This window comes from Gymnoscopelus microlampas (genome assembly GCF_963454915.1).
Source record: "Gymnoscopelus microlampas genome assembly, chromosome: 8".
Taxonomy (NCBI): Eukaryota; Metazoa; Chordata; class Actinopteri; order Myctophiformes; family Myctophidae; genus Gymnoscopelus; species Gymnoscopelus microlampas.
Window position 1 is genome coordinate 21,742,837 of NC_139945.1, and position 14,523 is coordinate 21,757,359.

At 44.5% G+C, this 14,523-nt stretch overlaps 1 protein-coding gene across 1 annotated transcript in view; it reads right to left on the reverse strand.

Moving 5' to 3' along the window:
* The window catches only part of LOC311049822 (calsyntenin-2-like), a gene marked incomplete at its 5' end in the record, with an annotated part of 321,705 nt that overhangs the window by 86,984 nt on the left and 220,198 nt on the right, over positions 1-14,523 (reverse strand). Inside the window, 2 exons of the mRNA XM_084063685.1 lie at positions 2,054-2,203; positions 10,070-10,278. Coding sequence (XP_083919811.1) covers positions 2,054-2,203; positions 10,070-10,278 — 359 coding nt within the window. The remainder of the gene's footprint in view (positions 1-2,053; positions 2,204-10,069; positions 10,279-14,523) is intronic.

Here is a 14,523-nt window from a genome sequence, read left to right on the forward strand (position 1 = left end):
TCCCTGTGTGGACGTGTTCGTGCGTACACCCACGCAGCCACAGAGTTTCCTGCTGGCTGCTGTGGTAGCATATGGACCTTTTTTTAATTGAGTTTTGTAAGACGTACTGCTGGTTTCCCCATGTGACTGTGTGCATGCACAAGCTTTCTGGCAACCTTTGTCATGGCTTTTGTCACAAACTTGCATTCCATTATGAAAATGATCTTCATTATAACAATTAGCTGAGCACCACTGCAAAATGTGAATTATAATGAATGTTACTTTGTGACATCCCACTGGATGATATGACCTCAATAAATTAACCATAATTGTTGGTTAAAAATACTAAAGGTAAAGTAGCAGTGGTTTAAAAAGACTAAAAGTCTGATGATATGTAGTCATTCATATAATTTTATACCTAGCATGACAAACACCAGACTATCCCGCACATGCGCACTTTACAGCAGAGCAAAAAGAACTAAGTCTGCGATGACTAGATGACTAGATGACCTAGATTCAGAATCGTCAAATACTTGTCTATCATTCACCTAAATGTCAGAGCTGAAATCTGCAAGCAAATATGAAAATTCTGCATAAGCATGTGACTGGATATGTCGACCGGGTGTTGTAGTAATTCTGGGGGACAGGTCACGACTGCACACAGTGGGGAATGCTTTTACTCACCACACTGTGAGAAAGTCTTAATGATGCTGTCGATACATCTTCATACCATCCAGTCTTAACATGTTCCCTAGCTAACTTCAGCATGCTTAGCATTTCCCCCCGATTTGAAAGCTTCTCATCTGGTGTATCGTATGCCTCTTCATAATCCTGTGCTACTGGTCTGTCACAGCACACGTTCTTTTCAATTTGGTCTGTAGCTGACATTTCATCCACGTATAATGTCTGGTCCCAGTTTGTCTAGGGGAGCTTTTACCTCTTGTCAGTGTGAGGCTGCCATGGTCCTCATTTAATCCAGCTCTTTCTTTATCATTTACCACATTGCCAAAAACAGCTTGACCTGTGGGACGGCAAAGGGCTGGATAGTAGTGATGCGCGGACCGACCCGAAGCCCGCAGGTCCCGTGGGTTGAACCGCGGGGTGGGCGGACGGGTTATAGATTACGACGCGGGCGAAGCGGGTCAACCCACAGAAGAAAAAAAACACACCAAAACACATCTTGTCTCTTGCGCACGCACTCTCTCTCACTCTCTCCCTCCCTCTGTCCCCCCCCCCCCCTCTCTCTCTCTCTCTCTCTCTCTCTCTCTCTCTCTGGAGACACTTGCTTTTGTGTTTTGTTTTTTTTGGGCCGGGTTGCAGGACGGGCTGGGTCGTTGATTTATATAATTTTTTGCGAGACGGGTTGGGGCGAGTTGGGCTCCCGTGCGGGGCAGGCGGGACGGGTTATGAAAAACCTGACCCGCACATCACTACTGGATAGCAAAGATATTAGAGCCGCCTTGTTGAGCACAACACATCTTAAAATAACACAGGATCCACACCACTTCTTCTTCATTAACAGCATAAAGTGACTGTCATCTCTCAGCATGTTCCATCCTGTCCACTCGTTCAAATTAGATCCATGGTTATTTTGAGCACGAGTTAAGTTTTGTTCCACTCACGGCGGCTGCACACACACACACACACGCGCGCGCGCACGTGCGTGTGCATCTTTGCCGGGCCTTGTTAGCGCCTACTGTAGATCACTTTCTCATGCGCAAAGAGCTGTGTTGGCTGTGTCATCGTGTTCTCAGATAAAGTGCTGTTGATCACGCGGTGGCACAACTTGACAGGCCAATTCCTCAGAGACTGAGACAGGGGGTGGGAGAGCGGGGGTGAGACTAGTGGGAGGTGGAGTAAGGCAATAGGAGAACGCAAGGGACAGAGAGAGGTAGAGGTAGAGAGGTAGCGAGCAACCATGGAACAAATACAGACACGCATGACACACGACTAGAAAAAGAAGGAAAAATGCACACACACACAAAAGATGGAGCACACATTGAGAGACTGAACGTCATTTGTACTCTCAGAGTTAAAGGAACGCTGAGGACTTTCCAGTGTAGTGCATGCGTACCTTGCCAGCCAGGCTTGCAGACAGGTTTGACATCGATGCAGACAGGAACGCTGTGTAAGGCTCTCTTCTGGCCACAGTCCCACGCTGTCACCTGGATCTCATACTGCTGCTGCTGGTCAAAGGTCAGCTTCTCTGTGTTACGAATGTTACCTGTTACAGAGAGGACAGAGGAGAGATCAGATGTTACGTGGCACAGGAAGACCAGCTCAGTGGCCTTGTGGTTAGAGTGTCCGCCCTGAGACTTAGAGGTCAGGGTTCAATCCCTGACCGGGTCATACCAAAGACAGTAAAAACTGTACTACAGTACTTAATGCCTCCCTGCTCGGCCCTCAGCATCAAGGGTTGGATTGGGGGTAAGTCCCTGCGACACACTGTACTACTGCCATTTCTAAGGGGGTATACATGTGCATCAAGCTACAGAAACAGGAGATACTGTAGGCTCCTGACCTATACGGTCCACATGGCTCTGGCTACTTCCTTACAGTAAGTCCCGCTTTTTTTTTCTTCAACTGTGTGTTGTCAGACGCCACTTAATGCAAGTAAATTCACACCTTTAGAGCCTCCATCTAAGTCTGGGGAAGAGCATTTCAGTCTTACTGTGGGTGACCTACGGGGAGCTAACGTGTGTGTGTGCGAGTGTGCGTGTGTGCGTGCGTGCGTGCGCACTGGCGCCTGCGCAATGGATCAGTGGGGAGCACCCAAATAACTTCTCTTATGGGAAAATCTAAACGAACTGTCCAAAAGACATTTTGTCATTTAATAAAGTTTGCATGGCTTTAGGCTTTACAACAGCAGGCTATGAGTTCCCATCACCAACAAAAGCCTAGACAGAGCTACAGATGTTTGAGAAGATAATATGTGTGGCAGTCAGACCTTTATGCTGCACAGGCTTTATTTTGGATTTGAGAATATAGGAAGTAGGCATATCAATGTGTTCTGTGCACCAGACGCTGGCATGGAAGGGTCTTCGTGAGAAGAGTAGTGGAACCAAGCTGGCATGGTGAAAGTGTTTCTGTGTTTGTATGGAAAGGTTTTTGCTTTTAGTTTATATTTGAGTACATGGCTGATAAGGGTACAGGCTCTTATGATGCGTTTCATGAGCAATCTCTTGAGAGTCACAGCATCATGACATTCAGCCCCGGATGCTCTTGAGTGATTGAAACATATGACGCATGTAAAAGCTAATGGATGTACATGGATCTTCAGAGTTGGTCCGCACTATGCTAGTGTAATCCTGAAGGTTACTTGCTTAATTTATGATTTAAGACGTAGTGGAAATGAGACACGGAGACAGGAATTTCATTCAACTCTCTTTGTTGATCCAAAGCATTCCCTCCATTTCAGTCTACACGTCACAACTGGGGTCACCTCCTCAAAGGTCCGACTATATTCCAAAACCACAAGATCTGTTCCCCTTCTCTCTTACAGTGTTAGGTAATGCCCAAATCATTCCCATTATTACCCAAACCTCCAACAAAGATAAATCCCCTTACACTAGGCAGAAATTGATCAATCTTAAAATAGATTGGTCAATTTCTGCCTACTTTCATCTTAAAAGGATGTTCAGAGAGAGAGAGAGGGAGAGAGAGAGAGAGAGGGGGGCGGGGGCAAGCTCTCATGATGCGTTTCATGAACCATTCTCTCTCTGAACTGAGCCCTCCTTTTAAGATGAAAGTAGGCCGAAATTGACCAATCTTAAAATGAGCATAGTGAGTCCTCTCAAAACTCAAAAATAAGTAGTTACAAATTGAGGGAGATGGCATGTAATGGACGGATGGATGTTTTGTTTCTTTGTATGAAAAACCTGATATTTGTATTTTTACTTTAAGTATTTAGTGTGATCTAATTTAACACTTTTTTGAAGTGATTTTCTTAAGGGTGAGTTTCACTTTTACTAAAGTAAAAATATATTTAAAGTAACTTAAGATCTGTTCTCTTGCTCAATTATGACTTTCAAGTACTTTATAAACCACAGTTTATTTATCTATGTATAACTTGCCAGGCAGAATTGGGCAGCAGTCATGGAGCAGTTTCAGCTTTGTTACTTGCCGGTCACTTTAGGGGGGAAGTACCTTTGCACCACAAAATAAATAAAATGATAACATAATAAATGAACCGTTTACCCAAACAGGTACACATTTCTTTACTTTTTTAAAAATGTTGTTTCTCTTGTGGCCCCCAACTTCAAGTCATTTTACAATTGTGGCCCCCTGCCTAATCTAGTTGAATACCCCTGGCTTAGATATTGATAAAGAAAGATATTGGTCATGGCTGTCATGGTTGCTGTTATGTGCGTGCAGAAGCACGCTGCGGTGGTGTTGTGATTGCATGACATGTGTACCTCTACTGCAGGCAGCTAGCAGCAGCAGCAGGCAGGCAGGCTGAAGCATGCACTGTCATCGTTTTAACTAATCATTAACATTAAAGACTAATAAATACGTAAGCCAAAATGGGTGATTAGTAAATGTATATAGCTTTATGTCTGTCTGGCATCTGTATGTTTTGCTATGATTTCCGAAATTATTTTAATTCATGACGTGAATGTACAGTAGCCTATCAATGCTTGCTTGTAAGCCCTGCAGTTAACCATGTGGGCATGTTAATTATTTTTAAGTGAACTTCAAATACTCATTTTAGCACCTGAACGCATGCAAACATAGTGTAAAGACTATGGCTAATACATAAATAAAAGGTTGGCCCTTATCATAGATGTCTATCCGTGCCCCTCTAGACAAAGATGTCTGTATTCTGTATATGACTTACTTTACCAAAACAAACAGTAGTGTCTCTTCCACTTATGCATCTGTCGTAGCATATGGGATATACCTCATTTTGTGAAGAAATGGTTTAACTGCTACATGTACAGTAGGTATGGATGTTATAAAATGTAGGTTTTATTTGTGCTCCCTTGCAGTCAACATCAAAGTGATGCGCGCTTGTGTGTGTGTGTGTGTGTGTGAGAGAGAGATAGAGAGAGAGAGAGAGAGAGAGAGAGAGAGAGAGAGAGAGAGAGACAGAGACAGAGAGACAGAGAGACAGAGAGAGAGTGTGAGTGAACAAGAGAGAAAGATATATCAATTGATTTCAGAAGTATGAAAAACTTCATCATGGTTAACAAAATAATCATCATCATCATCCTACTATTCTATCCTATGTCCGACCAATCGATCTGAACTTGCATATCTCTGCTATCCAGCGCGAAACTGCTAACTCCAAAACGCTCCGAAACGAAAAAACAAAATATACGTTTTTCAGAAAATGAAGAAAACCTTATATTTTTTAAAACAAAGCAATACTATCTCATCAAAGTTGGTATAGTGACTGTATATATTGTGAGATACTTGCATGTGCCATTATATTATCAACACTTTACCCAAATCGCGGGTAAATCAACACTTTACCCAGCGCGAGTGGAGTTAGAAGTTTCAGACGAGCAGAAATCAAGCTGAAATGGAGTTAGGTGTCCAAACAACAGTAGCTCCACTCGCTGCTGAGAGAGAGGTTTCAAAAGGGTACAGATTCGTCTTTCTTCTTATCACAATGCTCTCCTCATTAAACACTTCATAGATTTTAGAAATATAATTACTTGTTTTCATAACATTAGCGTCAGTGCTGTTTGATAAACAGGTACACTGCATAGTTTTAACAGACTACGGGGAGTCTGTTTACGTGTTCCTCCTCCTCGTTCACTGCGCAACGCGCACTGCTAATGCTGTGCTGTAGCACTGTGTAGAGGAGAGGGGGGAGTTGTTTGTTTTTGACGGACAGTTTGAGGATCCAATGGAGTTGGGAGTTTTCGTCTGAGGCGCTTTTTAATACTTTTCATTGGTTCAAATGTTTAGATTTTTTACACAGATGTGAAGGGTGTTCAATAGCGTCGATTTATGAAAAAAGAAAAAGATGAAAATGGAGTTAGCTGGTTCGTCCTGGACACCGACGATATGGGCTTTGACCAATGGCATATGAAGAGAGGGAATGAGACTCTACTGTTAGTGGAAAGAACCAGTGGAAGTGCCCATTCTTAGTGGGTTGACCAATAGATGTCAAATTGCTTTAATTATAAAACGGTCTCATCAAATGTGTCAGCAACAGCCCACAGTAGCACTCAGTGTGCTACAGTGACATAACAACCAAACGGTGAATGGGGACTGTACAGTACATGGCCATTCTCATGCATGTTTCTCCTCAGTGGGTTGGAATATCGATCTGAAACGAATGAAAGATTTTCCCAATTCCCATTTTGCCATGGGCTATTGGATCTGTAGTGCCAGTTGCGGTCCCAGTTTGTTTCGTTTGGGTGAGCGCATCCCTGGTTATGGCCTATAAAAAAAGATAAAACAAATTAAAAATAATATAATAATAATAAATGTTTATATTTACAGTGAAGATATTGCCGGGTAAGAACAGTCAAGAAAGCAAATTGCAGCAAAATATTACAGACATCAGTTGGAGAGCTAAGGAGAAAACAATAAACAAAATGAGCTCTCTCTTCAGTGCAAGCTGCAATACTATACAGCAGTGAGCCAAACTTAAACCGCAGCACCCATTTACCAGGCTTGGCATCATCCCTCATGCCGGGTGCAGAGAACGAGAGAAGCTCTTGTACTCCTAATGCCTCTGTTAATATTTGATGGCTCTAAGACTACAGAGGGTTGACAATTTGTGGAGACGAGGTGAAGGGGTTGGGCTGCTGCACGGTGCCACAGAGTGTGAGCAGACTGTTAAGAGTTTTGGAATGACACACCATTGCCTGCTAACAGAGTGCACATCCTGAGTGTAAAAATGATGGGGTCCACGTTTACGTATGTGTGATGCCCGGTACTGACCGGAGGTTTCCTGACACTATAGGGAGTATTTGAGCATGGAGGGCATAGCTGCTGGCATAGCAAATTTGGCATGCAGTTTAGAATCACACCTTCCCGGGTTCAGTAACGTGTCCTCATATGACCTCAAGAGACATCTGTGATATCTTAACAAATCAATGTAATAATGACATGCTCATTCTCTTAGGTACTTTATTTAAATCAGCAGTTTTTTTTACTTCAGCACCTCATCTCCCTGATTTCTGAAACCAAGTACCCCCTTTATCCGACTACAAAATGTCGCTTAGAAAACGTCAAGAGAAAACCAAAGCTAGCCTAGCAAATGATGCTATTAATGAATGACAACCCACCATGACATTACAAATAATATTTGCATCGACAATTAACTGTCTCGCAATGCCTTGTTACAGAATACAGTACATCCCTAGTGTCGATTATAAACTAGCAATGACACTTGGCTCTGCTCTGTGCGCCTTTTTGCACCAGATGTATGATAGGGTACACATTATACAGTTTTTTGGCCTCATCTTATTTTCTCGTTTGCTGCCTCATCTGCAGTGGTATTCACTTGCTATCTAACGCACGCACGCACAACTTTCTGCATCATAGAGGTACCTATTCCCCCTCTGTCAATTACCACCTCAACTTATCCTTGTCAGCAGAAACAACATGCTGTGACTGTTGGAAAGGTTGGCCAGCTAGAAAATGACTGCATTAGCTTCCATCTCTCTCCTCTCGCACACACACACACACACACACACACACACACACACACACACACACACACACACACACACACACACACACACACACACACACACACACACACACACACACACACACACACAGTATTATTAAGTATTATTATCTCTCTGGCAGCAGCCCTGCATGTTTTCTGTCTGTCTGTCTGTCTCTCTTTCTATCTCTCACTCCCCTGCAGACATACCCACCTCTCTCCTTCCTACCCTCCCTCCATCTTCCTCCTCTCTCCCCCAGGTGCCCTTGAGTTTAAGAGGCCTCTCAGGCCTGCACTCAGCAGTCAATGGCAGTGCAAGACCCCTGCAGCAGGAGAGAGAGCACTCTGACCACATCCTGTGTATCATTTACTCCACTGTTTGGCCCTAAACTCACCTCGTCAGCCTTTTTATTGCTACAGTAGCATTAGGATGGCAAGAAAAAAAGGAAAGAGAAAAAAGACCGGAAAAATAATGATCCTTACCTCTGTGCCTATAGCACAAAAATGAAGAGTAAGAGAATGTTGTACTTCTGTGTGTGAGCCACTTATTTTCCTGTCATATTAGAGTGGCAAACACATGGTCAGGGGAGAAGACTGAGGACCTTTTGAGATATAAGCTGTCAGTGTTGATAAATACATGCTATTGTCAAGGATGCAGAGTGAATTGAACCAAAAATGCAGAGCCAGAACAAACAAGAGTAGAATTTGTAATGAGGCAAACCTTACAGCAATGTAGCAGGCAGGAGTCAAACAGTAGATGATGGCAACACAGACACGGAGGAGCAAACAAGACAAAACCTGCAAAGCAGAACATCAAGACTGAACTGACAATGTGCGATGAGTCCAGTTTTATAGGTAGTAGGTTGATTGGAGAAGTGTCCACAGGTGTGCAATGGGTATGGCACTGCTGGGTGGAGCAGCAGATACAGCCGGCGAGGGTGCACAGGGTGCAGGCAGGTCACCAGTGGAGACAGCTGGGTGTCAGCAGGCTGAAGACCAGCGGGCTGAGTGCTGGCAGACCAAAAGGCAGGCTTGGAAGCAGGCTGAGAAAGGGACTGCATCACTGGAGACCTGGGAGCAGATACAGGTGGTCGCTGGGTAGGAGCTGACGGCAGACTGGAGATGGCTGGCCAGGTGGGCTTGGTGGCTTTTCTACTGAGGGAGATATTGCCCCGTTTGTTGGCACTACGGGAACCTGTTGCCCAGATATGGTTCTTGGGCTTGAATATGGGGGTCTTGGGTCAGAATATACAGGAAGCTTCTACGGCTGCAGAAATACGAATGCAAGTCCAAGTACTGGGTCATTGACAGGCAAAATCCCTCAACAGCGACACCCGCAGGCAAAGATTTATTTTTTTATTGCAGTTGAAAAGGCTTTAGAAATGTGAGAGAAGAACACCTGCCATGGATCACTGGAGTGGAAAACTTTTTATACATGTTTGAAGGACCATGACAAAGACTTTTAATGTGTGGTAAAACTGAATGTCATGAAACCTTTAAGCTGTGTCACTCGGCTCCATTGCATGCTTAAACTTGGAGGAAATGTCTTGGAGGATATTGCTTAGAGGTATTTAGGTAAGTTGTCGGGAATGCAGGAAACTATCTAATAAAACTTCTACTTCTGCTTCAATCACAGCTAAACGATAAAGACGTTGGGGTGTGAATGTTAATGAGGGGCAGTGAAATGAGATCTTCCGATTGAGTGGGGTCAGTAAAGGACAAAGCGGTGTGTGTGTGTGTGTGTGTGTGTGTGTGTGTGTGTGTGTGTGTGTGTGTGTGTGTGTGTGTGTGTGTGTGTGTGTGTGTGCGTGTGCGTGTGCGTGTGCGCATGTGCGTGTGCGTGCCTGTGTGCATGCATGCGTTTGTGTGAGTGTGTGTTCATGGGTATCAGTGCATGGACATCTGTGATGTGATTTGTTGAGACTGATGGATCTTGAGGGAAAGCTTGACTTTGTTGACTTTGTCCTTCAATCAAAAAAAGAGCATTTCTTACCTCAGGGAAAGACATCTGTCTGGGGAATTACTTTTCCTGTGACATTGTCTCTCCTCTGTGTGTGTGTGTGTGTGTGTGTGTGTGTGTGTGTGTGTGTGTGTGTGTGTGTGTGTGTGTGTGTGTGTGTGTGTGTGTGTGTGTGTGTGTGTGTGTGTGTGTGTGTGTGTGTGTGTGTGTGTGCGCGCGTGCACGTGCATTACTATCCAATCATGCTACACTGCATGCACCCTTACATGACTTTATGTCACACACTATTACAACACGCACGCACGCACGCACGCACGCACGCACGCACGCACACACACACACACACACACACACACACACACACACACACACACACACACACACACACACACACACACACACACACACACACACACACACACACACACACACACACACACACACACACACACACACACACACACACACACACACACACTCCGGTCGCTAGTACTCACCATTGCGATCTATGGCGAAAGGTGTGTTGGTGGTGGTGATCTGGTAGTTGCAGATCTGACTGTACTGTGGAGAGCAGTCTTGGTCGGTCGCCTCCACCTGCAGGATGCTGTCATAGATCTTCCCCTCTGTCACTGCGGCGTGATACTGAGGCTCCCGGAACACTGGAGCAAACTCATTCACATCATTGACCTGGATGTGCACCACTGCCCTGTAAAATGTAGAGGGAGGCATACAGGAGATCAGAGAAGGAATATGAATATCATCTGCATAGAGTGATAAAAGAAACTTGTGTCACCCAGTGACACTGAATGTACACAGATACATACAAATGAGGAAACATGTGAATACACGGATACGTCCCCTGTCCAGGTAAGCAGCATGTCATTCACCAACATCCCTACTGAACATCTTGGGCCAAGTGCCTTGCTCAAAGGCATGTAGAAGCAATGGTGTAAAGTAGTACATTTACTCAGGTACTGTAAAATTTCGAGGTACTTTTACTTTACTGGAGTATTCCCAATTGTCTATACTTTTACTTCCACTCCACTACATCTCAGAGGCAAATATTGTACTTTTACTCCACTACAATTATTTGAAAACTTTAGTTGCAAGTTACTTTGCAGGTATAAAGTATTTCATTATAAAACATACATTAACCACTTTAGCCTTATTTTATACGTAGGCTATTTAAAAATAGCTCACAACGCGTCGCATCGTTTGTAGATCGAGCTTGTAGATCTGCTATTTTCAAACATTTTAGTACTTTTACTTTTGCTACTTTAAGTACATTTTGATGCCAATACTTTTGTACTTTTTGAAGTAAACTTTGAATTACGGACTTTTACTTGTAACAGAGTACTTCTACATTGCAGTATTGATACTTTTACTTAAGTAAAACATTTGAGTAGCTTTTTCCACCACTGCCCAGTAAAGCATTAACTACAGCAGCTAATCAGCTGATAGATACATGAGAATGGCAACGATGGAGCCAAATACCCGTGATGAATTAGCTTGGCAACTGCGAGTCTTTGACCTGAACCGATGGATTGCTTTGATTCTTCTGCTGTGGCATAGTAAAACCTCAGCCTCGTCAACCGATTAATCCGTCACTGCCTTCGATGTCAGGGCGTGGATTTTCCCAACAACGCTGCTGCATTGCACTGATTAATAATCCCATAAGCAATCTGTCAGCAGTAATTCATGTTAAACTACACTTAATGAAACAAAACCACGCCATTCATCATGCTGAAACATCTTCATCAATACTCCCCCAATGGCTCGCAGGCAGCTGATTGCATAATCACCCACTTCGATTCATCGACTGACATCGGATGATGAATGAGGACGAGCAGTTCCCTGAGCAATCAAGTTCCCCAGCTTAGAAAACGACTAAAATAAACAAAGGGGATGTTCGTCTGAAAGTAAACAACAGTGTGGAGAGCTGTAAGGGCAATATGGCAGTGTGGCAGTGGGAGTGGTGCTGGCAGTGGAGTTATCCTGTTAAAGTGAGGTGTAAATGTTTATGTAAACATAAGGCTGGCTGAAGATGGAAGTGGACAGTACAGAGAGAGCATGGGGAAGCTAGCAGAATGGATTTACACACTGTTTTACCTCCTATTGTCAAGGCCACACACAGTCTATTCAAACCACACACATAGACACAAACCATGCCACTTTGTCTTTGCATAAAGATACTAAAGTACATGCCCATATATGGAATGGACTGCAAATCCTCCCATATACTTTAGAAATGGACCTGTCAGCATACATTGACTTTGTAAGGCAACGGTTATGCCCAAATAATATGGACATGCCTGAGGTTCTATGATAGTGGGATCTTAAAGGTATTGTAGGGAACATTAAGCCTAAATTTAATATATATATATATATATATTGCATTTTTTCCCCTCTATCAGCCACTATATAATGATGCTGGGGTGTTTTCCTGCATTGAAACACAGTCCTCCTTCTGAAATCCGTATTTTCCCTATTGTTTATGTGTTCTATGTTTATGTCCGGTACGTAAATTAACGCACGCATGTGCGCGTCCGTGCGCGTCCGTGTCCGTATGAACGTTTACTTTCGGTTTTAAAACGCTCTCAAACTTCGTTTTTGAGGCACAGAATTTACTTTTAAGATAGCGTGTGGATAGAATTTAGTTGTTTAACTTCATATATGTGGTCAATTTATCATGAAAGAGCCTATTTAAAAATAAAAATTCAGAGAACCAGCAGGGCGGGAATTTCCGCATATTGTATCCCAATAAAGCAACCTGTTTTCGGGCACCATCCCTTCAAAAGTACCTCTCTATGGAAGTCCCTCCTGCGTCACCCCCTGTTGGTCGGGGAAAAGTACTGCTGGTGTTTATTTACCTCTGAACTTGCCGTGTATCCCTTTAAGGTTATGATGGTGGCATTTTAAAACAGCAGCAGAGGCCTGTAGTGACAGTCGGTGGCAGACGGTGGCAGCAGTGAAGCAGGTGATAAATCCCTCAGCGAGCCTTGTTTTGTCATATTAATGACTCTCAGTCATAAACATTACCCCCCCGCCTCGTCACTCTCCCCACCGGTAGAGGGGAACGCATATGTTCTGCTCCAATGAGGGCTGTTTGGGACGATTGCTGTGCTCACAAATGTACGGACATGGGATTGACTAAACTGATTGGATCTGATTAATACGTCTCAATGAGATACAGGTCTCTGTGCGGTCTTTTGGGGTACTGTAAGTGTGTGTGTGTGTGTGTGTGTGTGTGTGTGTGTGTGTGTGTGTGTGTGTGTGTGTGTGTGTGTGTGTGCGTGTGTGTGTGTGTGTGTGTATGTGTGTGTGTGTGTGTGTGTGTGTGTGTCTGTGTGCGTGCGTGTGTGTGTATGCGTGTGTACATTTTTCTGTGCTGAGGGCACACATCTGTTTGAAACAGACGCCAAGCTCTGTAGGGCTAGGGTGTGTGTGTGTGTGTGTGTGTGTGTGTGTGTGTGTGTGTGTGTGTGTGTGTGTGTGCGCGCGCGCGCGCGCGTGCGTGCGTGCGTGCGTGCGTGCGTGCGTGCGCGCGCGTGCGTGCGTGAGTGAACATGTGTGTGAACATGTGTGTCCGTGCGTGCATGTGCGTGTGTCCCTGTGCATAGTGGGCATGGTGCCAACCAGGTGTTTATGCCCACAGCCATCATCCTTCCCGGGAACAAGCCGAGACCCGAGAGGAGGGAGCCAGGAGAATGGACCAAGCCAACACAGAACCACACAGAGCCAAACAGGAGGGGGGACTCATGACCCGGGGCTGCAGGCAGCATCACAACAGCAGTGAACAATAGAGGATAAAGACTAGAGTCACAGGGCTTTCTGTCTGGATAACAACCAGCGATTACAACAAACCCCCTGCCAAAACAGCAAGTCATGTGCATTATTCTCAAAGTAAAATCCCTTGCCCACACGCGCACACGCACGCACACGCACACGCACACGCACACGCACACGCACACACACACATTGGTATTTTGAGCTACTTCGCCTCCTCATCCAACAGGGGCACATACTGCTCAATTCATCTTTGAGAAAAAATGGTTGCAAGGTTGAATTAATGAATTTTGCCGTGCGATAGGGCATAGGGCCAACTGGGACACACATACTAAACCAGCCTAACTAACTGAGGATCAAATGAGAGCACACGTGACAGGATAGTAACCTTGTCAGCATGCAGGTAAATCCCACATCCGGGCTGACAACAGCCCGGGGCTCTAGCACACAGCTACATGGGGACCAGTGTAATGGGAGAACTAGGTTGTTGTAATACAGTGTAATCCCATTTCAATCTTTACCATCACGACCCCCACCCCCTGCCCAAATACATCTCAGGGGCACCCAGGGGGCAGTACACGCTCCGGTGTGACATGGATCAGATACCGTATGGATCCGACAGCATTGATGAATAAAATGAGAGGTGGGGACTATTACACCACAGATCAATAGTGCTCTTGTAAAGAGGAAGATGAGGAACGGGAGCTGTGATGATCAATGCAATCAGTCACAGGTAGAGAGCGTAAAGACAAAATGCCATTTAACCTCCGCTCAAGTGTTATTGTGTGTGCACCTGCATGTATGTGTGTGTTTGGGAGTGTTTATTCACATGAACATAACACCAGATTTCATACCTGTGTCTATACATGTACTGTATATCACCCATTGAGAATTGGGACAACTCTTCTTTTTTTTACTCTTCAATTATACCGGGAAAAAAATATTTGAAACTAGAAAAAGTGCTCCTCGGAGCACAGGTCTCCGCCAGGTCAGGTACGTTATTCTGGCCTCCTGGTGGCGCTATAATAGGCCAATGTGAAAAGGGTGCCATTTATTCTTAGGTCTTTCACGGCAATCACAAAAATGTGTTTTGCTAAATTAGACCTGCTGGTGGCGCTATAACAGGCCAATGTGAAAAGGGTGGCATTTCTTCCTCGGCCTAGTG